Source organism: Epinephelus fuscoguttatus, linkage group LG15 (assembly GCF_011397635.1).
Source record: "Epinephelus fuscoguttatus linkage group LG15, E.fuscoguttatus.final_Chr_v1".
NCBI classification, from domain to species: Eukaryota; Metazoa; Chordata; class Actinopteri; order Perciformes; family Serranidae; genus Epinephelus; species Epinephelus fuscoguttatus.
The window spans coordinates 20,472,063-20,496,699 of record NC_064766.1 but is presented as its reverse complement, the minus strand read 5'-3'; the positions used below and the strand labels follow the sequence as shown (position 1 = coordinate 20,496,699).

Below are 24,637 nucleotides of genomic sequence, written 5' to 3'. Positions count from 1 at the left end.
TATTTAGAATTTTCTTGCCCTAGTTTCTGATTACTTACAGTACTTGTGATTGTATTTCTTTTTTCTTACATTATGTATGTCTAATATCTGAGGGACACAGTATGTGTCTGCAGGGTTATGTTCTGTAGTGTGCTGTGTATTGCTTCAGGGGGTTTAATGTCAGTAGTATTTCTACAGTTCTTTTGGGGACCCCCTTGGGTGCAAAACCATCTCCTCATATGAAAGTGCAAACACTGTTACAGTAAATCGTCTTAAATCGTTTGATATAAGTTTCTCTGAATCAACATCAAAGGTGGAGGCTATTTATTATGAGAATAAGTCCTAGGGCTGTGAAATTATCATTTGCTCCAGATGCTGTGTTTTTTCTGTGGAGCCATCAGATGCAAAGCTGAGCCGTCAAACCAGCATTACTAACAGGCATGAACCAGAATTTACACATAATTTGGCTGCAAGAACTGACACATGGCACATTCTATGGGACAGGAAAGTGGAAGTGTCATTTTTACACAGAGCAGAGACACATTTGACGTCTCACTGACATAAAAAATGAATGGTTAGCTCTTTCACTTCAGGTTTCATGAATCCCATTTGGAGAAGTATCACCTGACCTGTCTCTTTCTCAGGAATAATGCATGTGATTTCTCAAATTGGGTGACATTCCTCTTTAAGCAAGGCATTTCACTATGTATTTGCCCAGCAGCTCTGATGAGAAAAAACATGTTCCAACCTGTGTTGAGATAAAAATCCATGAGGGAGAAGAGTCTGAATGGGAGAGCAAACAAACATAGTGTGTTTGCATATTTAATGGAATGTATCCTATGCTTTAACACCAATCTTGTTCGCAGTCCGAACTTCAACCTCTAGCATTACTGTCTTGGGAGCTTATTGAAGGCTGCCTGCAACTGCAACTTTTATTCTTTTACTTTTTTGGCGTCGAGGTGTCATGGGGTGGAGGGTGGCTGGTGGGGGGTTGGGTGCGCAAAGAAAGCTATGCACAACTGTATAAAAATAACTTTCATATGTCTAACCCTAAACCTTTTGTGAAATACAATAAAAATATAAAAAAAGAAAAAAGAAAAAAAAAGAAACTAGAATTATCAACTCATCGTTGTATGTTTCCACAAACAGGTCAAGTTGCAGTTACTGTTTACAGCCATGTCTGTCCAGACTCATTTGTAGCCATGACAGTTGACAATACTACTTATGTTGATGCAAAGATGCTACATATTTTTAAACATGGATGCTTCACACACATCTTCTCCTGGCAGCACAGCAGATCTGTACAATCAGCACAGTTTCATGGTGGACATCCAAGTTTAGCATCACCAATTCAGCATCTGACCAAATGTCACCCCTTCTGTTCCTGAGTTATGGCATTCAATAATGGCAAGGAGTTTTTGCAGAACATTAAGATGTCACAGTGAAGCTGACCTTTGATTTTGTGGATACAAACTGTCACCACTTTATCATGTTATCCTGTTAGACGTTCGTGTGTGTAATTTTTGTTTGTGTAATTTTGTTTTAATTTGTGTAAGAATTTATGAGGTATAGCCAAAAACGTGCTTTGTGAGGTCACAGTGACCTTTGACCACAAAAGTCTGATCAGTTCATTGTTTGGTCCAAGTGGACGTTTGTGCCAAATTTAAAGAAATTCCCTCATGGTGTTCCTGAGATTTTGCCTTCACTAGAGTAAGAAGAACGCAAGGCCAAAGTAACCTTGATCTTGAACTTTTGACCACCGAAATCTTAACAGTTCATTGTTGAGTCAGAGTGGATGTTTGTGCCAAATTTAAAAAAAATTCCCTTATGGTGTTCTTGAGATATTGTGTTCACGAGAATGGGATGGACGGACCTATGCAGGTAGGTAGGAACCCAAAAACATAACGCCTGTGTGGAGGCATAAAAAAGAATATAGTGAAAAGTGTAGCTTGCTTCTTAAATTGAAACATAGTCAGTTTACACTGATATAAAACAGAGAAAAGATGCAAATCCTCAGATTATAGAGTCTGAAATTAGATAATATTTGGCCCTTTTTTTTGCTTGAAAAAAGACTGAAACTACCAGTCACTTATCAAAATAGTTGTAGATTCATTTTGTGTTGATGGATCTTTTCCAAATTACTGCAAAGAGACGTGAAATAATCTCAAAGAGACACAAAAAAGAAGAAGCAGGGTTGAAGTCTTCTAGTAAAATTGAGTATCTCTCAGTTTTGGACTGTTGGTCGGACAAAACAAAACATTTTAAAACATCACTTTCTTGTGATTGCCATTTTTTTGCTACTTACCTACGTTCTAGTTAGCAACTAAATCTATAATCATTAGTTACAGTCGTAGTATCAATCATTGATCAGATCTGATATGTGCTTTTCCCAGCTTCAGTTTTGATATCTTAACAGTAGAATTCGTTCTGGTAGCTCTTGTGAAAACACAAGCTTGAATAGCATCCATCAGCTCTAGTGGGGATTAAACATTCTGTTTTCACGTTATACAATATCCTTACTGTTGATAGATTGGCTGCTCTGCTCCACAAAATTGAAACGAATGATCAAACAGTCGATGCAAAGCCTTGCCTAAATGCAAACAACCAATACATTTGAAAAATAAGCTATTAGCCAACAGCCGTCAATGGTATCACACAAACCATTTGATAACCTGTGTGTGAATGTGAGTGTTTTTTTAGGATTAGCTTTATGGGAAACCTCGTGCTAGTGATGACCGTAACTTGATAACGTCATGCTGCTGTTTAAACCCAGAGGTTTGTTTTCAATTATTTTTTGAGCCAGTGGGACGCTGTGTTTCACACTGAGGGGCACGTAGTCTTCTACTGTTTGCCAGGAGTACATTAATCACCCAGTAGCTCCAGAGGAGTATTTGAAGGTTGGACCCTGTGTTCTTGTTCTTGGGAGCTTATTCTGTAGAGGAGGGTTTTGCTTTTTTAGCACTGGCCTGCTCCACATCTACACCTGCAAACTGCCTTACGTGACCCCATTTGTAAATTACTAACTATAAACCAGCTCCAGTGGAGCAACATGGAAATGTATTCTTTGTTCAAGGTAACAGCACCCTGGAGATTTTAACCACTGTCCTTCAAGTCATGACACACCTCGTCCGCTTTTCTGCCATTGCGTCCTCGGGCCTCGGGGCGGTAACCTGCTTTGCCTGGTTGGTAATCATTATTAACAGGCACTTTGTACTTCAGTTAAAGTACCAATACAACAGTGTGAAAATACTAAGTACATTTAGTAAATGTATTTAAAGCATCGAAAGCAGGGGCGTAGACAGTACAGGCAGTGCAGTTGCACTAGAGCCCTTGGGGTGGAGGGGCCCATAGAGAAAGCTCATAAACTATCCTAACTTTCATTTCAAGTCTGGGTGACATTACATACATTAAGTGCAATAACAACATCTGCCTCTTATTATTGATTATTATTCATTTTATTATTATTCATTGGTTATGTAATTATGAGATTTTTCTGGGTTGTCACTTGCTTGTACCTTTTAACTTGCACTATGTACAGCTGCAGCTTTCAAAAATTTAATTGTACTGGTACAATGACAATAAATGACTTTTTCTTCTTCCCTTGCGAGTGATTCAGATTGCCATCTTGAATATATACCTGTGTTCAAAGAGGAATGATAAAAAAAAAGTATGCTTCTGGTTCAAAAATGGTGCCATTGGTTATTTATGGCCACAAAAAGGCAAAATAGTCAGTAGCTATCTAAAACAAAATTATATGCTTTTTCTAAATAAACTATAAAATCCATGAACATGCTATAAAGACTATTGAATTAAATGATACGTTTATTTGATATTTTTATCAGATATACAATGATGATTGCTGTTTAATACTGATGTTGTCCAGTGTCATCTGTATTTGTGTCAAGACAATACATGCACGATAGCATGCACTAGTGATCATCATAATGCTGTGCACTGGGACCTGTTGTAACTTCCTTACACCACCAATCTGAAGAACACAAAAGTACCCTCTGAAATGGTAGGAAGCACTGTGATGGGGTAGCTTGTGGAGGTGGAGTAATTTGCTTTAGACACTGTTGGTGTAATTTTCAATAAGATTTTTAAACTGATTTTATGTTTTGTATGTAAAATCTTAATCTGCAAAAACTGCAGTTTGCAGATAAATGTAAAAAAGAACAATATTTGCCTCTGAAATGAGCAATGGAGGAAGAAATACTGCAATCTTTTACTCGCTCTAAAAGTACTCTGTTACAAGTCTTACACGCAAGAATTCACTTATGTACAAAAGTATTGCACCCAAAATGAACTTAAAGTATTAAAGGGAAAGTATTTATCAGACAGAATGGTCCCCTTCTAAAGAGTTATATATTTATAATCGTTGTTGCTTTAACACAAATGTAGCATTTTCATGTTATAACTGGTGGAGATCGAGCACGTTTTACCTACTTTATATACTGTACAGGCAGCCTGCACAGGATAAGATCTAGCACAGAATCATATTTCATATTGTAAGATATCTTAATCTTAATTAGTAACACTAGCTGCAGATAAATGTAGGGGAGTAAAAAGTACAATATTTGGACCTCAGAATTGCATCTCTGCTTTTTGCAGATGATGTGATTTTGTTGGCGGCAGTTTGTAGCTGAGTGTGAAGCAGTGGGGATGGGAGTCAGCACCTCCAAATCTGAGTCCATGGTTCTCTGTCGGAAACCGGTGGATTGCCTCCTCCAGGTTGGGAGTGAGTTACTGCCCCAAGTTAGGGCGTTCAAGTATCTCAGGGTCTTGTTCATGAGTGAAGGTAGAATGGAGCGTGAGATGCATTGGTGGTTTGATGCGGCTTCGGCAGTGATGCGGGCGCTTTTGATTTACTTTGGGTCCTCCGTGCGGTGGCTGGGCTCAGCCTTAGAGACAGGGTAAGGTGCTCGGACATCCGGAGGGAGCTCGGAGTAAAGCCGCTGCTCCTTCACATCAGAAGGAGTCAGTTTAGGTGTTTCGGGCATCTGATCAGGATGCCTCCTGCGCCTTCTGTTAGAGGTGTTCCAGGCATGTCCAACTGGTAGGAGGCCCTGGTGCAGACCTAGAACATGCTGGAGGGATTACATATCTCATCTGGCTTGGACACCTTGGGGTCCCTCCAGGAGAAGCTGGAAAGCGTTGCTGGGGAGAGGGACGTCTGGGGTGCTTTGCTTGGCCTGCTGCCCTTGCCACTTGGTCCTGGATAAGCGGATGAAAATGGATGGATGGATTTGCTTAAATTGACCCCAACATGTTGTGGGCTGCAGTAAAAAGTACCATACAGTATTTTATAACAACAGTGCTTTCCACTTTTTGAAATGTGGTGCAGTAACACAGCAAAGACGGCCTGCAAGTACCTTTGGTAATAAAACAATATAATCCTTCCTAAATATAGCCAAAGATAGTTTGCCTGTCAGGGAGCGCACAAATACAGGGGTTTTATATACAGAAGGAGTCTGGCAGTCAGTCACATTTGCATACATTTTGTGACTTGAAATTAGGTCATTGGCTTTTTGTTTTGCTCTCAGTTGCATTTGCTCTTTGTTTTATCATGAGTCCTCACTGCCAGCCCTGTGAATGGAGATATTCATTCACCTGATTCAGAGAGAGGGACAGAGGGAGGGAGGGAGGGAGAGGGAGGCAGATACATATAAAGGGAGAGAGAGAGAGCAGATGTGAGACAGCAGCTCTTCACTCCTGCAACTTTGCAGCTCGCAGGGAGAATATGAGGATTCATCTATTTTAAGGGTGACAGAATATATTTGCACACTGAGGCAATAAGGAAGAAGTCGGTCTTTAAGAGGCTCCAGAGGAATAAACAACCTGGATTTGCACTCACATCATCATCATCCTCCTCATCATCATCATCCGATGAGGGAAGACAGATAAGAAAATGGAAGTGTATTGTAAGGCGCTGCCGGGACCACAGGAGAAATTCATACTCCTCATCTTGTATCTTCATCTGTGGTACAGGCCTATAGTAAGTATTTATTCTTTCATCATTTGTGGGACAAAATACTTTTATTAATGAAGTGATTAAAAGTGCAGCAGAAGTTTGCTGCATTTTAATTAGCTAATTAGGAAAGCAGATACTCAATTATAGCCTAATGACATCTTTATTGCGACGCTATTATCGTTATTATCCTCCGTCCTTGTCTCGCTCTTTGGAGCACGCGCCACACACTTGGACAGCCAATGTCCTCATTAAGCCGCAGGCGCTTAATTAGTGGTTATGAAGGCTCGTGACCTACATCCATCACCACCTGTCTGGTATCAATCAAAGGTAAATAAACAGCAGGGACAACACGGGTAAGAAAAAGGGCCCCAGATGTGCAGGGTTTGAGTGTGCATCTGCAAAACGCATTATCCTAGGGCCAAAATGTCAACTTAAAGAGCTTTAACTGGCAGGGGAATTTAAGATGTTCAAATTTGGATATCTTCTGAGATGATTTCCTGACAAAGTTGGACACATAAAAACTGATTTCTTGAAAAATAAACCCCGCGCAATTTAAGAAGTTATCTGTCCAGAAAGGTGTGTCTGTTGATGTTTGTTTAATGGACCGTTTCCATGTTTTTCCTCCATCTCTCACCCGAGCAAACAAGCGAAGAGCATCAGCTTGTGGTGCGTGTGTCTGCTTCAGGCTGGATAACTTAAGTTGTCTCGTGTTTCCAGGCTGAAGCAATTCATCCGGACTGCGCCATCATCTCACAGCACCTCAGGGCTCGGGAGGTTTGCAGCCAGACGAGGAGGAGCGAAGCGCAAAACCAGAGCGACCACAGCGGTGAGTTCATGTGTGATGCTGCTGCTGCTGCGGCTGCTGCTTTGTGTTTCTTTGAGAGAGAAGTGGTAAAGCTTGGCGCACTGCGAGAGGATTTTAATAGAAAGGAGTGTGGGCTAAACTAAAAAAGGAGGAAGAGTTTTGAGCAGCACATTATAGCCCAAACACCCAGGAAGGAAAAGAATGTGGGTTTAAACTTTTTGTATGATGTTGTATCTGCCAGTTTGTCTTCTAGCTTGTGGCACTGTGAGCATTTGCAGCTTAATTCATGCGATGACCCACCGCTGACCCTCATGACTGAGCACATCCATGGGACATTAAGACTTAATGTGATCATTAACCTGGCTGACAGAGGTCAACTCACAGTCAAAATATTCTAACTTCTAATATTCTAACAGAAACACCAGTCGTCTTTGACTTTAGTGGCACTTAAAGGTCCAGTGTGTTCGATTTAGGGGCATCTTCCGGTGAGGCTGCAGAACAGAGACTTCTCCTGTGTCTCAAGTGTGTAGAGAAATTACAGTGGCTGATGCAAAGACATGAAAATGCAAATGACCCATTTTAGAGCCAGTGTTTGATTTGTCTCTTCTGGGCTACATCATTGTTGACACCATGGAAGTAGACCAGGGGTCTCATTCATAAAACAATGAGTGGGATCCATACTGAAAATGTATGCACGGACAAAAGCCAAAAATGGTTTGCGCCAAAAAAATATTCGACAGTTTCTACAATCAGGCTTCCACCTCACCATCTGTGTCGCCAATTTCCTGTCTCCAAAATGTTTGTAAGCATGGGTCAAAGTTTCTCCCATCAGTCTGTTTTTATAGATCAAGTGGCGTACCCTTCTTTCAGGTCTTGTTTTGTGCATATGCAATGTGTATAAATTAGACCCCACCCCAATAGGAAAGCTGCTCAGCCTGCTTTCAATTTTTCCTAGTGGTCACTTGTGGCATTGCAGACAAAAAAATCCCCTGTGGCCCAAAAGGCCTACCCATGGGTCACCACTATAAAAGAGACATCAGGGAAACTGTTGACAAGGCACCTCCAACTATAAATAAGGTTAATCATGACTCTTTATATTAGGAATTTTTGATCCATGGAGGTTTTACTTTCCTGGAGCTCAGAGAAGTGATTTAGAAATTCACAACATCCCTTAATGTAAAGTCTACTACACTACTGCGCATATTCAGTGGGCTGCATAACCTGGAATTAAACCTGGAAGCTAGAAACTCTGTATGGTGTATGCACCAGGCATCATCTTGGGGTTCGGTATCTAATTACGATTATACATGAAGAGGAATGCTCAGTATAACGATAACACAATGCAACACACATTTATTCTTATTTTCAGGTGTTTGTAAACTAATAAAAACAAAGCTATGAATGCTATAAACTATTTCTGCCAATAGAAGCCTCTAAATCCTACACACCGAACTTTTAAATCTCAATGATTTCCCCTTAGGTTTCAGAGCAATAATCTGTTTTATTGGCATTGTTCCTGGACTCTTACAAGACAGTGGGGCTGCAACCAGTGATGTAATGTCTATAATAAGGAAGGGAAAATTCTCTGTTAAAGCCCAAGGTGACGTCTTCAAACTGTTTTAAAACCCCAATTATTTATTGAACTATCATTTACGTCAAAGAAAACCAGCCAGTCCTCACATTTGGGCAGCTGGAGCCAGTGAATGTTTGACATATTTGCTTGAAAAAGGCCTAAAAAGATTCATTGATTATGGTGATTATTTAACCAAAATGACAGGAGTCAAAATCTTTAAATAAATATATTAGGTGTGGATATTCATCTAACTTCTAATAGCAGACTAGCAAAGTTTTACATGCAGCGCCAGTGTATTGGAGGTGGATCAGTGGGTGGTGAAAGGCTAACTGCCTTTAACTGCAATAGAAATAGCAGCAGGAAAAGACTTGATGTGTATAACAAGAACATTTTACCAAACAGATACAGCACAATGCAACACATGTTTGTTTAAATATGGCCATAATTTCTGTATGACATGTTATTTCCACACACAGAAAACTCCAGCATCTCTTAAAGCATGCACATGTTGTAGCTGAACTGATAACATGAACACTCTGATGTTAGATAGGATAAAAATAAGCGATCCCATGCTGGAAAATTACACTGTCATATCAAAAAGAAGTGCAAAACAGATGCTTATAGATAAGATAAGTAAGTGTAGTGTGTATTTAGTGCAGTGGAGTATTCGTGCAGTCGTCCAGTATTTTCATTTTATGCTACTTTATACCCCCACTACATTTCAGTAGCTTTTTTAAAATACTTTATCCTCCTTTACATCATCCATCCATCCTTAAAAACACACGATCCTATGAAATCTGATGCATTGTTTTAAACAGCAGACAAAACAGTTAAAATTAGCCACAGCTCAAACAACTGCAACAACATCAAAGTATTGCGTACATATTTATGCATAAATAATAATATAAAGTTATGCAGAACAAGTGATGATGGGGTGCACATTCAAACACGCAGGATCCAGGGAGCTGTGTCAATGTTTTATTGCAGATAAGGTAGTTGAACAGCTCAATAGTGGTTGTTGGATGGTTTTTTTCTATAACAAGGAATATGAAAAGACAATGTTATAATGTTAGACAGTAAATTAGACATGATTTAACTTACATCATCAATGCATCCACCACAGTATTACTCTTGTTTCTTCTCGTGACAACAATTTAAACGTAGAACAGTGAACACAAAACAATCTGTTAACTATTAATAATACATACATGATTAATAAAGTACAACATTATAAAAGTGAAAAGTCCACTTACATTGGTCCTCTCTTTGTTCTACCTGGCATGTTTGGAGGGAAAAAGAGAGTCACAGGCTTGAGGGGTGGAGTTTTATAATCTAGAGGGAGTGGTCTCGTCAGGAGTGCAGGTGATGCAGGTGGGGTGGAGGCAGGGCCGTCGCAACCGGACAGACAAACTAGGCAATTGCCTAGGGCCCCGAGCTAGAAGGGGCCCCCAGAGACGACTGACATTGGTCCATATCAATGACAATATGATGGAACCCCTATAGACACTGCAACAACGACAACACGCTGGAATCCCTCCTAATGGGGCCCCCTACTAGCTGCTGCTTGCGAGTGGCAGTGGAAGCAGGGTGACCAGACGTCCCGCATTGTGTGGGACTGCACAGCATTTCTGTCTCTTTTCATGCGTCATGCAAATTGAGACCTTGTCCCGCATGATTGGTTGCCACCTGCACTAGCGTTGTTGGAGTACTGTAGTACTACGGCACCTCATGGTACCACTACTGTGGGATAAGCAAGAGGGAGAGTGTCCATGCGCCGTCCAATAACGGCGCGCGCTGGCCACCTGGCACTCAATATGCTGCTGCGGTGGTTTGTATCCAGTGACATGTCAGGTATTAGCTGAGCTATTGAGTATCTTTAAGCAGTGAAAGTTACTATTTATTTCTTTTTACATGTAGGTTAGATTTGTTTATATATGCTACAGTGATTTGTTTTCCACAGAGCTCTACAGTGCGAGCATTTTACTCGCATTTGCGACTAAAAATAGTTTTGTGCAAGTGGGGGTCACAGACGCCATATTCCTGTCAAATATGGTGCAAGATAAGGGCTTACTGGCGACGGAGAAGTCCAGCTCCAGGTCCAATAATTTCCTCTTTGTTGATTTCATGACTGCCCAGAAATACCTGAACAGCCGAGCCGTGGCGGCACACAGGTATGTGATGTGTCAGAGGAGAAACGAACCGTTCACATTTCTCTCTGCAAGGTGCCTCTTGCCTGGGGCCCCCAGAGTGTCTTGAAACAGCCCTGGGTGGAGGGTGGAGCCAGTCTGAGTTTTGAAGAATGAGTACTTTTACTTTTAGTACTATAGATTTTGTTGCTACTACTTATGTACTCTTAAAATATTTTAGAGGAAGAACTTTTACTTGTAATTGAGTATTTTTATGCTGTGCTATTGCTTCTTTTACTTAAAGTTACACGGTGCAACAATATAAAGACTGATACGAAAGTAACCCCTCTCCAATCATCACATATTACTCACTTTCAGTGCGTGGTGGCGTAGAGACTCTTCCCTTTTGACTATTTTCTTTTAATTTTCTGTGTACGGGACGTTGTGTCTTAAAAGCGAGGTTATTGCACCCAACTGCGTGACACCCCGTCCTTATGTGGGATCACTTAAGTTTCTTATTTTATTTTGAAAAGACTGAGAATACAGAGACTGACTCAAATCTCTAATGTGCATGGACACGATGTTATTACACTATGTAATCTTCATTACACTGACACCTGTTCTTGCTCCTGGTGAGGCTTCACCTGCTTGTCCTCCCGATCTGACTTGTTGACTTTATTACATACTAATGAACCTGGCATCTCCCAGAGGGCCGCACTGCGTGTTTCCATATCGAGCTGCGTCACTGAAGCCGAGCTCTTCTCCACTTCATCAGAAGCTGCCCCAGAACAACAACACTCTGGCAACTCCCCTCGGTGAGAGTGATGAACTTTAACGTTTCTAATTTGATCTTAATTTCCCCTGAAGACTGCGAACGCTGCAGCAACACAACACTTTGGTGCAAAGTTGTCATGCGCTGCTCATTATGCAGATAAATGTCTGCTGAAGAATTTCACTGTCAAAGTAGGTGTGTTTGTGTGTCCATCAGTATGACGCCAACCATGCAGGTGACATGTGATCATGCAGAGTTAGAGAGTCACGCTGAGTTGAAATGTCACCTTTGTGAAATGGTGTCACTCATCACCAATGACTGACTCCTGGTGGTAATGAGCCCAAGTAGACATCATGTGCTGCGTACCGCTGTAAAGCCTGTTGCCATTGGCCAAAAATCAGCCACTTACTGTCGTCATCCTTGATGCAGTGGCTTTGCTTTAGGGTTGCAGCTAACAATTATCAGTTTACCTGTTGATTCTTTTTTAAATTAATCTTTCAGTACATACAAAGTCAATTAAAAAGGTAAGAAAAAAATCTGCAGAAGTTTTGAGAGCTTGTTTGTCTGTCCAACAGTCCAAAACTCAAAGATATTCACTTATAATGGCATCAAATAGAGAAAAACAGAAAAGTGTCACGTTTGAGATCCTGGAACAGCAAATATCTGGCTCTTTTTTTTGAGCCAAGTGGTGTGGCTCTGCGGATAGAAATTTTGATTTGTTGGTCAGTCAGTCCACCACTTTGGTCCACACTGACATAACTCAGTAACTGTTGGATGAATTGACATAAAATGTGGTCCAGACATTCGTTACCTCCTCAAAATTAATTGCTGTAATTTAGTTGATCCTCTGACTTTTCATATAGTGCCATCATCATCGAGTCAGTATTTTAATTTGTCCAATACCTGCAACACATTCCCATCAGCCTCAGCTGCAATTTGTGTTTAGTGTGTGTTTGTGTTTAGAATGCTAACATGCTAAACTAAGATGGTGAACATGGTAAACATTATACCTGCACAACAGCGTGTTAGAATGCAGACATAAGCATTTAGTTCAAAGCAGGGCTGGCTGTAGACTATGATCTGATCTGATTGGCTTTTTTGATTTTGTAATATAACAACCCAAAGACTGCATAATGCAGCAACTTATAATATAACTTAATATAATCACATAGATGCCCGATCAGTCCACCCCCACATCACCCACATATAGCTATGACCACCCACCAACCCCTTCACGTTCAGCTACTAATTTTTACCTATTCAAAGAAAAATAAATAAATAAAAACAGAACAGGAAACAGAGAAACAACCCTTGTGTATAGATTTAGTTGAAAGAGGGTGATAGTGAGGGAAAAAACAGCTATAACAAACATGTCTGACACATGACAGTCAGTTCAATTCTTATTTGGGAGCAGGCTACTATATTGTAGACTCTGTCTCCAGAAAGGTTAGGAAACCACCCCAGATCTTTTAAACTCAGACTTTCCCTTCAGGTTGTTCATCTCTACACTGGATGGCTGTACATTTCTTGGCTGTGATAAAAGCTGGTCTAATAAATCTGAGCTTGTTTAACTGAGTTTTATCACAGCTGTGTCACCCATTAGGGTTACACTTAGTTTTGCAGGGATGGTTATCCCTGTGATGTTGTTAAGCACACTGAGCATAGAGGTCCATTATGAATTTAGGCAAAGGCAGACCCAGTTTTGCAGTTCAGGCAGAACTGGGAGTACTGAGGCTTTATCTGTGCTGCCTATCAGGGGTATAGTATATTCTATGAACAAGACTGTATTGTGTAATTTAAGGTCAAGTGTTAAAAGTGAACTACCAGTGACTACCAGTACACAGTGCTTCCCATTTCACCTCTTCAAAATTACTCTCAAGGTCTTCTTCCCCGTTTGCGTTTCACAACTAACCTATGGTTTATAAAGATTCCTGACTAAGTATCAGATATACACCCTTTTGCAGATGGTGACATTTTACATTAACCTGCCCTATGTACAGTTTATAATAAAGTATAACTATCTTTTGATTAACAAATTGACTAATCGACTAACTGTTTCAGCCCTACAGAAGCTTGATTATGTGTTAATTTTGTAATTCATCAACGTTCAAGTAAGATAAAAATGCTGAAGGTTTACATGGATTTTTCACAGCTACACATAGACATGTTTTGGCTTGGAAATAGACTGAATGCAAAGCTGTTTTAATGGGGCATAAAAATTTAAATCCCACTGAGAAGTCAATTGGATGCATGCTGCTTAATAAATTAATTGAGAATTGATATGCCAGATGTAGTTCAAGGGTGTCCAAACTTTTTTGAATGGGGGCCAGATTAGATAATGTCAAAGTACCTGGAGGCCAGCTGCTTTTTGGGTTATTGTGAACAAAAAATCCCATGAAAATGAGACAAAACGCAACAATTTCATCTTCCACTGAAAGTGTATTCAGCTTTTCAACACTCCTGACACTGGCAGCCGTGGTTGTCGACTTTACACTACATTCTTTGTTTGTTTGCTTGTTTACTATCTCCTGCCTACAAGCTATGATTGTCCTGCTGTCATGAGGTGTATGGAGGAAACAAAGTTGATTAACCAATGTTAGGGGGGAGTACTATATTTTGAAAGACAAGGTGAGGGCCATTTAAAAGGTGTCGGCGGGCTACAATCGGACCCCAGGCCGGACTTTGGACATGCCTGATGTAATTCTTCTCTCAGTGGTGCTCTGGAAACACTCAAAGTAATTTCAAATGTCATTGTTAATCCTAAATGAGGTGATACTCAAGTGGCTTAATGTATAGCTTCCTCCAGAGCTGCCTGTTGATGAAGAGCCAAGAATAGAGCCCTGCTCAGTGGGAGACAAAACCTCATGATTGATCTGAAAGGAAATCTTTGAAAGTAGTCATCAACCTCTTGACTTTGGTGTTAATTGTGAACTCTGACAGTTCATCAAGGAACATTATGTTGTCCTCCACGTGATAGTTAAAACCCCCTCTTGTGATTAAGCACAAACACAAAGATGTCTGTCACACTGTAACATTATTTCCATAATTCATGTTTTTTTGCTGCACTCATGGTGGCTTTTGTTACAAGTGTAAGTGTTTCTCTTAACATAGGTCATACTGTATGATCGTGCCTCTTTCTTTCTTTTCCTCCTAATCTCAGGCTAAAAATGAAATCTCTTCATAATCAGCACATCGCAGTTGTCACATCACTCTCAGTGTCTGTATGACTCACATCTAGAGATCTGAATTTAAGCATCTCGGAGTGGGAACTCCCTTTTGGGAATATTATTCCACCACTTGACAGTCAGTAAAACTTTCATTCACACTTGCAAGCCAGCTATTCTGTAAAAGCAATCCAACAAACAGCTTGAAGTAAACAACCTCAACTTTGGTTCAGACACAGTCTAAAAGAGCTGACCTGTACAGAAGATTTGTGTCTACAACAGCATTTTCAGAAAGTTTCCTGAAACATCTGTGTAAATAGAAACACCAAAACAATAAGAAACAAAGTGAAGAGTCAAGAGCTCTGTGAGGAAGCTAACATCGACATGATCACACAGTGCAGGCTGTTCTCATAAACTGTACGCATACCTACGAAAAGCAATGCATCATAATTTGTGTATAACCCATGTAATATTAACCCACACAAATCGGGAAGGCTGCAATCACGTGACTGGATTAAAGAAGGAAGTAGGCTACTATAAAGAGTAAAAGTCTGCATAATGAGGTAGATCAGGGTGGTTGACTGGTCAAACAAACACAGGTCTTTCCCCCAGGAGACCAGTGTTTGTGTCCTATGAGTTATTTTAAGGTACGTTGTCATGTTTCTTTAACCCTAACGTATGTAACTGTACTTTCCGAATCCCAACCTATGTAACTTTACATTTAGCACTTAATGTGACAACGCCATTCATGGGGTGCAATATATGGGGATAACATTTTCACACCATCTCTCCGGGATGACATTCATACCTTGTACACATAAAAAGTATGTAAGTAACAAATGAAAAAAAGAAAGAAATTTAAACCTTATTTACTTTCTCATCTTCGCACAGCTGGCTAATTGCTGAGCGAAGTTACACAAACTGTGGGACACAGACCCCTCTGATGTCAGACAGTTGGAGGGGGCGGGGGGATATTTAGCATGTGTAATGTTAACTATTTTCACCACCCTAATTAGCATGTTAGCATGCTAATATTTGCTAAAATTATATCAAACGCAAAGCACAGCTGAGGCTGATGGGAATGCTTTTGAATAGTTTTGAAGGTATTCAGTCATAAACCAAAGTATAGGGATAATTTCACCAGATGATGGCACTAAATTAAAAGTCTAATCTTCAGGAGGGGAATTTGAATACATGCAGCATATCTCATGGCAATCTGTCCACTAGTTGTTTCAGTCTGGACCAGACTGTTGGACTAACTAATCAACGGACCCACAGGCCAACATTGCCAAAAAGTTAAATCATCACTGAGCCTGTTTCATCCTGGTATTAACATGCATCCCAGGCAATCAGATCACAAATAGACAGCAGTAAATACAAGTGTAAACAACCACCAAGAAGCACATGTTCACTTAAACAGCATGCTGAGGTGGTCTGGGACCCATTTGACCACATTTTTTTGTAGTGTAAATGCTAATATGTCTTTATACGTCCCAGACAAGGACTACAATATCGTTAATGTGGGACATCGTTTTGCCCAATGGAGGAAGACGTGTTAAATTCTGCTGACAGCGATATCTCCAGCCCTACCAGCATAGCCGCTAACGTGACCAGCAAGCATTCTAGTGAGCAGGTAGCAAGGGTGTGGACATAAAAACTATGCTTACTATACATCTGACTTTTTAGCATAGGAGACGAAGGCATTAACGAAATCTGACCACAAGTGGTCTGCTTGAGATGCTTAATAGATACAAGAGTGAAAGGCGATGTGTCTTGGTTGTCCACTTTTATTTGGATTACAGGAATGCATGTTAACACCAGGTGTAAACAGGTTCATATTCTGCGTCCTTTTTTTTTTCAGGCAGAGTAGATGGTTACGACCATAAACAAAGACCAAGCCCAAAGGCTTATTTCCACTGTGGTCCTCGATGACAATAAAAGCTGCCAATTGTGTCAATGACAGGCAAGAGTGGCATAGTTAAAAACAAACAACCCCCTAAAACCATGTAGGATGAAAGGATGATGGTTGCAGGGTGGGCGAATAAGGGCATGTAAGAGAGGGCAAGGAAGGAAAGTGGGGTGGGGAGGGATGATGGGAGAAATCAGGGTTGCAGTCTGGTGTAGACTGAAGGGGGGAGGGCGGGATGGCACCAGGGAAGTTGAGACAGAGTGGGGGAGTCGTCTTTTCGCCTGCTCCGCCACGGATAGAGCCCCCTGGTGATTCCTGTATTCTGTGGAGAGACAGAGAAAAAGGAGATATAACAGCATAAAGAAAAGACAAACAGTGGGTAGGGATGTGAGAACAGAGTCAAAAGGGAAGGAAGCTTTGAAGGTGTGCTTATATACTTTTAGTGCAGAAATGGATGAGATCGAGGCATGGTCTTTGTATCCGAACCTAATTCAATATTGCTCATGTCAAACAACAAATTGGAAGACAAACCATCCAAAACTAACCGGCACAGGCTGCACTTCAAGACACCCACATCCATCATTTTCTATGTGAGCCCACATACTGTCATTATGTCAGGATACACTGTCCTAATGTGTCAGTGTGCATCAGCTCTCCAGAGAAGCAGATATTTTTCCTGCCTCTGTTATGTCTGTCCAGAGCAGTGGTGTAGTGGAGGGTGTACTCAGGTATACTGTGTATACCCATTTCTTTTTCTATCCAGTGACAGTATACCCACCTATCAGCAAAACAGCCATTATAATATATAGGAGAGTATGCCCGCTTCCTCATCGGTAACCTACCTATCTACCTAGTAGTACACCCGCCTCATCAACTACCACTACACCACTGGTCCAGAGCATGGTGTGTGTGTGCTTCAGGTGTCAGGTGATGGCAAATAATGCAGCACTACTGTACATGACATAACATCAGACCTTTTTGATGTAGCAACAACTTTCTAACTTTTAATGACTTCATCTGCTGGGTAGTTTTATGAGCAACACCAGAAGTTCAGTAATTAAATCAGGTCTTCAGCTTTTCTGTTTTCAAATGCCATCAGCTCTGCAGCTGAGCTTGGTCTGTACAAACAACATCGCTGTTTGGTTTTGTTTGTTCCGCCCATAAATGTGTCACCGCCTGTGCCATGAAAACTGAAATACCACATAAAAGCTGTGTCCTTTCTTAAATAGACGCCTTGTGTTTTTCTAGTAGGATTAAACCCATCTGTGTAAACCTGAAGACGATCCTCCCGCATACAATTTGCTTAAGAGGATGCCTCCCTTCTCACCAAATCTCAAATTTATAGGCCACAACATCCAATTCTGGCATTAAGAAACCACAGTGTTGGAGAATAAAATCTCTTAATCCTTGATACCAATTACTTCAGCACAGTTGTTTAATCACTTTATGAAGACACTGTACCTCTTCCTTTAAACCCCAGCAGAGAGTTTAACAGCAAGATTGCAACCACATCCTTTATTTTAAGGCCTGTACTTTACTGCCTGTCTTAATCGTCTTATCCACAATGGATTTTAGATGCACTTGACAGGGGGGTGATTTGAAAAGCATTGTTTTTTGGATGTGATTAATTGTGGCTTAGTGTGGATGAAAGCCAACAGCAGAGAGGGGGAAAAAATGCATCTTTATATTTAGCTGGCTTAGTGTACCAAGAGTTTCAAATTAGCCCTTTAAATATGACAGGGATCAACCTTGTACACAGCAGATACTTGACTTTTATCAAAAAGAAAAGGTGATATTCAATTCAAGTTTTCTTGTAAGCCAGTGTGAATGGTCAAGGAACTGATGGATTATGTATGTGCTTCCATTTCTTCTTTAATATCTCCAAATGTTTTCTGTTAAACTTGTCTATTAGGTTACAAACTTTCCAAGACAGCAAGATCTGTTTTTCCAAAAAATGACTTTTGTGGTGTGTAAATATTTTATGCTTTAATTTCACACTGCTTTGGCTCCCCCAAGACAAATAATTTATTTTCTAAGATATGATATAGCATCCGTGAGACAAGCAGAAACACAATTTGTCAAGTTTTTATTTTTTGGTGCACACTGAAGCCAAGCTGAGCCAAGTAGAATATAATGAGAGATGTGTCCAAGCGAAACAGTTAATTAGTGATACTTACAATAATAGCTTTCTTTACTTATATGTCACTTGCCATACAAATAGCTGAATAATAAACCGAAGACAGATGCAAAAGTTCAAAAAACATTTAAAAAACTGAGTAAAGTAGTTAAAAACTAGAGAAGTATTCGCTGAAGAAAATGACAGGGTACATTGTGGACTGACTGTTGATGCTGATTGGCACACCTTCTGGGTAGCTTTTAAACACCAATTTACCTGCATGTGTTCGCTGAGTTTTGGAAGCAGTGGAAATCAGTGGGTTTAAAACACATTTGCATTACAGGCTTTAATGCCAAACAAATGTTACACACATGATTAAACTGAACATGCAGCCATAATCAGCATACAGATGCTTTGCCATAAATACAATGGGACTGTATGGATCTCCATAGATATTAATGCATTAGGCCATATAACTCATGATGATCACAAAATGTAAGTGATGAGCTTTCGTACATTCAAACACTGAACATTAACACATGTATTTGACATATGTATTAGTGGAGTTTGGAATGTACACAATAGCAGACATATACAATTCATGTCTATTTCTTACTTGAATTACTTTTGAAACTTAATAAATGCAGGCTAATCATCATCATCAATAAGAACAATTAAATGCAGCAATCTACAGTGCAAAGAATCACATTTGACACATAAATTGTTTTAGTAGCGTTAAACCTACCCAGTCAACATTTTTATGTTGACCATGTGGTTCATAAATGTGTTGATAAATGGGCCACATATGGGATTGTCCATGGGTTCCATAATGCCTCCATGCCAACTGCCCACATGGGTGGGTTTACCCAAGTGGGCTGTGCATAGGTTATGCTACGGCTTCCTGGGAACTGAGTGTGTAAAATGGGCATCTTATCTTGAGCCCACCTGGGTAAAACCACCCATGGGGGCAATTGGCATGGGGCCATTACGGAACCCATGGCAAATCCTATAGATGGCCCATTTTTCAGCTCATGTACTACCCACATAGGCATCACATACAAATGTTGGCTGGGTATAGGAGGATATAATCATAATAATAATGATTATAATGCACCTTATAAGACACAGCAGCAATGTATCCATAGATCACTAAATCAAACAATTCTGTAATATACAATGAAAGTTAATAAAATGACTATCTTCAAAAATCATCAATGTTCAAATCAGGTATAAAATTATTATTAGAAAGTCATCATCAGTGTAAGTCTTAATTTGTGTGTCATCTTTAAATCAGACTGAATATGCCAGCTTGAAAAGGTGAGTTTTCAGATGTGATTTGAAAGTGGAAAGGGAGTCAATATTATATGTATAACAGACGTCTTTTAAAAAATCAAGTTTTGCAGCAATTAAATCTATTTTATAGAAAACATGCAGAAAATTATTCACATAATTTGACTCATGAATGGTAAATTTAAGTATAAACTACATAATTTTTTACAGGTGAGCAAAAATCCCATAAATAAAGCAGTGTAAAGTAAAATATAAAGTTTTTTTTAAAGTATTAAATTGGAAACAGACAACTTTTTAACTTTCCCCTTTTAATGGTAGATCGCAAAGACAACCGGAGCGCTCCCCTATATTCTCAGAGCTGAGCAAAAACCAACAACACAGGACACACTGCATTTGGTTTTCTGCAGTTACCCCGGTTGTTCCACTGTCCACCATTTCCACTACTGGGGATAGTAGCTGCAAAGACCTTGAACTGATACTCTTTAGTAACTGGGGTAAGCTACCAATAGCTACCTTGGAAAACAAAAGCACCATCCTCTTCCTGTTTTGGTGGCACATTGGTTGAGCCTTCATTTTCCCAGGAGATAGACAGAGCTGCATAGTGACAGAAAAAAACATTTACTTTATAATGATAAAGCAAAGTAACTTGTCTATTTCCACTTTAAGTTGTGGTGCACATGAGCTACCTGCTGTGATAAAGCACCACAATTCATAGCACCACCCCTGAGACAACAACTCATTGAGCTAACAGTCAATGAAATGACAGACCTGAGATCTGAAAGTGCATTTTGACACAATCCCTCTGCTCCTCCTGGATCAACTTCAGGAATATCAGTCGGACGCAGCCTGACAGCAGAACAGGAGACGCTGACGTGAATCATAAAACTCCTGGGGCCTCTGTAAATAATTGCACACTAATGTTTCCCAGAGTTACACTGGAGGTGACATTACTGACACCACTTGACTGGATGGTAGTCTGTTTTTTTTTCTTTTTTGGTGAGATACAGGAGAAAGACTGATAACAGATTATGCTGGCTTTGTACAAATGAAATAAGGCAAGGAGAAAAAAAATTGATATTACACCCAGACAGATTAAGTCACCACTCTGTCTCAGGTTAGTGTCAACAGCCACAGTGGAGGGCTCAAATTAATCAGACTCCTTGATTTATTTTTAAGGATAGGTTATTAAAGAAACACACTTTGAAGGTCTTATGACCCAAACTGTGTTACATTAACAGTAACACCTCCTCAGCATGGCTCTATGGAAAGCAGTGCCTTTGGTGCATTACCTGTTAGTGTGGCTGCAAACTCTAGTTTTGTCAAGACAGAAATCTTAATGGTGAAGTCACCCTCCATGAGTCACGACACCTCAATCAAATATACATCAAAAGGGGTTTAAATATTACACCAAGTGCCATTACTGGAGTAATGATTCATTTCTGTCGCGCACTGTTCTTTGATCACATTATACTTTCCTTTTGCCACACTCCAGTAGAGAAAATGTGAAATATGTGAATGAAGCAAATGACAGCCGCGGCAAAAGATGTGGCTCACCGACCACGGATCCTGCTGAGAGGAAAGTAAGAATACTAATTTTACATTTACTCAGACTGTGTTTATGTTTCAGTCAGAAATCACTCCCGGCCCTTTGAAACACTTCTATGTTCCTCAAAACTTAGAACGCCTGAGGAGTTGAAACTTTTTTCACAGGACAGAAAATGTATTTGACATTTATTCTGGTTTGACTTCAGCCTTGGGGAAGAATGAAAGAAATTCTTTGTGATGCCTTTAAAAAAAAATAAAATAAATAAAAATCATCATGTGGTTGACATTTACTGTGGATGGAAATGGCTGCAGGTATTTGGAGCACCACACACCACGTTAATCACAATGTTTAACATTTTTAATATATATTCACCTGTTACTTCCCCTCCTGAGACCATGTCTGCTATGATATGCAAGTTAGTCCAAGGAAGTAATCCCAGGTTTATTCAAAATCTGGACAGATGTAGGAAAAACTTGAGCATGTGTGACATAAAGTAAAAGGTTTGTTCTTCAGTTCATTTACAGAAACAAGCCGAGGCAAGTACAAGGTAAGACCTGTCAGCTGTTATAGATCTATCAGGCCAGGGTTAATGGAAATATCCTCTTCTGGTTACAAGAGATGAAGTATAGGTCACTTTAAGATACTGTAGTCTCTGCGGTTGGTGTGGGTGGATTGATGCCAATGAAACGCCGGAGGTGGGCTGAAATGTTTCGAGCCTCTTCCCAATGAAAGTAACAGCAGGGAGTCTGTGATGCTGTGAGAAACTCATCATTCCTTTGCAGGACATTTTGAAATGCATAGAGCTAGACTTGAAGCTGAGGAATTTGACTGACGCATTGGAAAGCAGTGAATCTTCCTTTCCTTGTAATGATATTTGGATACATTTACATGCACACAATAATGATGCTATACTGCAAGCAAAGCAATTGTGTTTTTAAGCTGCCTATGTGAATGCATGGCTGCTCCTCATTATAAGCAAAGAATATTCTTTTGATCACACAGGGATTGTTTTGATGTGGAAAAATTCCAGGACACTTTCAGAAAACACAAAACATTTCAAACAAGAGCTGAGGAGCAGCAGTGTTGTTCTTTACCAGGCTCAACATCTGAGTTTAGCATATTAGCATGCTAGCATTTGCTCATTAGTACCATAGTCTGTAAAGATAATAGATGTAGTCACTGTGATATCACCCATTGGTTTGTGGACTCTTATTTTGAAGCCTTGAGTTTGGCACTTTGTCCGTCGCCATCTTGTTTTTTTTAAGCCAGAAGTGACCATATTTGGGTGAGAGGCTGGAGCTACGGAGGAGCAAAGGGTAGATCTGACTGAGAAGCCGAGGAACACTATCAGTAGACAGCCTGTCACTCAAAGCAGCCCGCCCGTATGTGTAACTTCAAGCCTTAAGAAAATGTAAATGGCTGAGTTATATATATAAAAAAATCGTTCCCCTTACAGTTGTTATGAATGTTGCAATTAGCTAAAGAGACTAGTATTTTGTACCGGTCTGTAAATATGGTTATTTCTGCCATCAAGTTTGGGCATTTTAACATGGAGGTCAATAGGGATTGACTGACTTCTGGAGCCAGCCTCAAGTGACCATTCAAAGGTTGCCACTTGAATAGCACTGAACAGAAGGTACAGCTGATGCTCAGTGTCATTAGTTTTGTAGTTCATCCCTGAGGAAGACCTTAATGTCTGAAACTAATTTCATGGCAGTGCACCCAATAGTTGTCAAGAGATTTCACTCAAAACCACAAATGTCAACCTCATCAAAGTGATTAGGATTCATCCTCTGGGAACCCCAAATGTTTATACTAAATTCGATGACAGTCTGTGAAGCATACTGAAAAATTTATATTCAAATGAAGTACATTTACTCCCATAAAAATGACTTGAGTAAAAGTAAAAAAAGTACTTGGTTAATAAATTACTCAAAATACAATCCATTTTATTATTCTTAAGGGTGCGTGTGCCAGTGCAGCAATATCGATGTGTTGTTACACATGAAAAATGAATATGGCTAGCAAGCTACATTTTCCCCTACAGTATGTATAACTTACTCCAATGTGCTTGCAGAAGTTAGAAGAGATTTTAAGCTGAGATCTCACTTTTTTTAGGGAAGCACAGCAAGCACTTCATCACTTAAGGGATGTCTTTTGGTATAATCAGTGTTGTGGTCAGGGATTGTCGTTTGTCTCTTGCTTTGGTTTTGCTTCGTCATCATGGCATCATGGTCAGAAGACAGGTGGTGCTTCTTTTCAGGGCCACCCCTCCCTAAACGCAGAACACGCGCTGTGCGTAGGGCCTCATCTTCCATGGGGGGGCCACATTTTGCGCGAGGGGACGCATTTGCGCATATGCGCAATGGATGCGCACATGCCGTGAGGCGCGCGTAGAATCAGCTCGAGGAAGGAGAAGAGACCTGACCGCCCATGCGTCGCTGCAATGATTGACAGCACTTGGCATCTGAACAATAAGAGGGGTGTGCTGGCAGGCACTTGCAGAGCTGCAGCAGGTGAAGAGTTGCCGACATGTCGTCCAAAAGAGCCTCAGGAGTATGTGCGGGGAAGGCAGGGCGGGCGGGATCCACGGAGGGGGAGACCCAAGCCTCAGGGGTATGTGCGGGGCCGGGAGGTCGGATGCTCCCAAAGAGGGTAGAAGGAGAAATATAGCTAAATGAGATGAAAATAGAAAAAAATGTCTCTGTATTTTATTTCTGTTTTCAGTGTTTAATTAAGGTGGGAGAGGCGGAGGGCTGAGGGAGATCGCACGCCTCCAGAGAGGGGAGAGGGAGAAATATAACAAAATAAGATTACATAGGAAAAACCTGTCTCCCTCTTTTATTTTATTTTCAGTGTTTAATCAAGGGTGGGGGATTGAGGTGGTGGAAGTTAATTTCTTTTGATGAGTAATTGATGGCTATTTGTGACTCAGATTTGTTTATTTATTTATTTCAGTTTGAAGTTATTTTTATTTAATATTTATTTATTTATTTCAGGTTGATTTTTTTTTATTTTATTTGACTCATACAGCCAAACTACTGTATCTACAGTACATTTGTTATTGCCAGCAAAGGTTGTCAAGTTAAATGGCAAGTTGTTGTACGGTCATTTTGTACCTATGATGCATTTGGGATGGGGGTCTCCAAATAAAATTTCGCTTAGGGCCCCAATTTGGTCAGGGGCAGCCCTGCTTCTTTTTCTTTCAGGCAGCTTGAAACTTGGCATCAGTAGCCTTGCTCCTCACGCCCTCTTCCCCTCTATACTCACTCCCTGCATTTACAGCAGACCGGTAACAAAGGTATAAATGGCAAATGTAGTGAAGTAAAAAGTAGATTATTGTCTCAAAATTAAACACGAGTGAAGAGTAGAAGTGCAGTTTAACC

At 40.3% G+C, this 24,637-nt stretch overlaps 1 protein-coding gene across 1 annotated transcript in view; it reads left to right on the top strand.

Moving 5' to 3' along the window:
* Nucleotides 1-5,718: 5,718 nt before the first annotated feature.
* Nucleotides 5,719-24,637, top strand: part of LOC125902534 (vasoactive intestinal polypeptide receptor 1-like) — a 47,003-nt gene continuing 28,084 nt past the window's right edge. The window contains exons 1-2 of the mRNA XM_049598978.1: nt 5,719-5,974; nt 6,668-6,776. Of these exons, the coding sequence (XP_049454935.1) occupies nt 5,888-5,974; nt 6,668-6,776 (196 nt within the window). The 5' untranslated portion in view covers nt 5,719-5,887. The remainder of the gene's footprint in view (nt 5,975-6,667; nt 6,777-24,637) is intronic.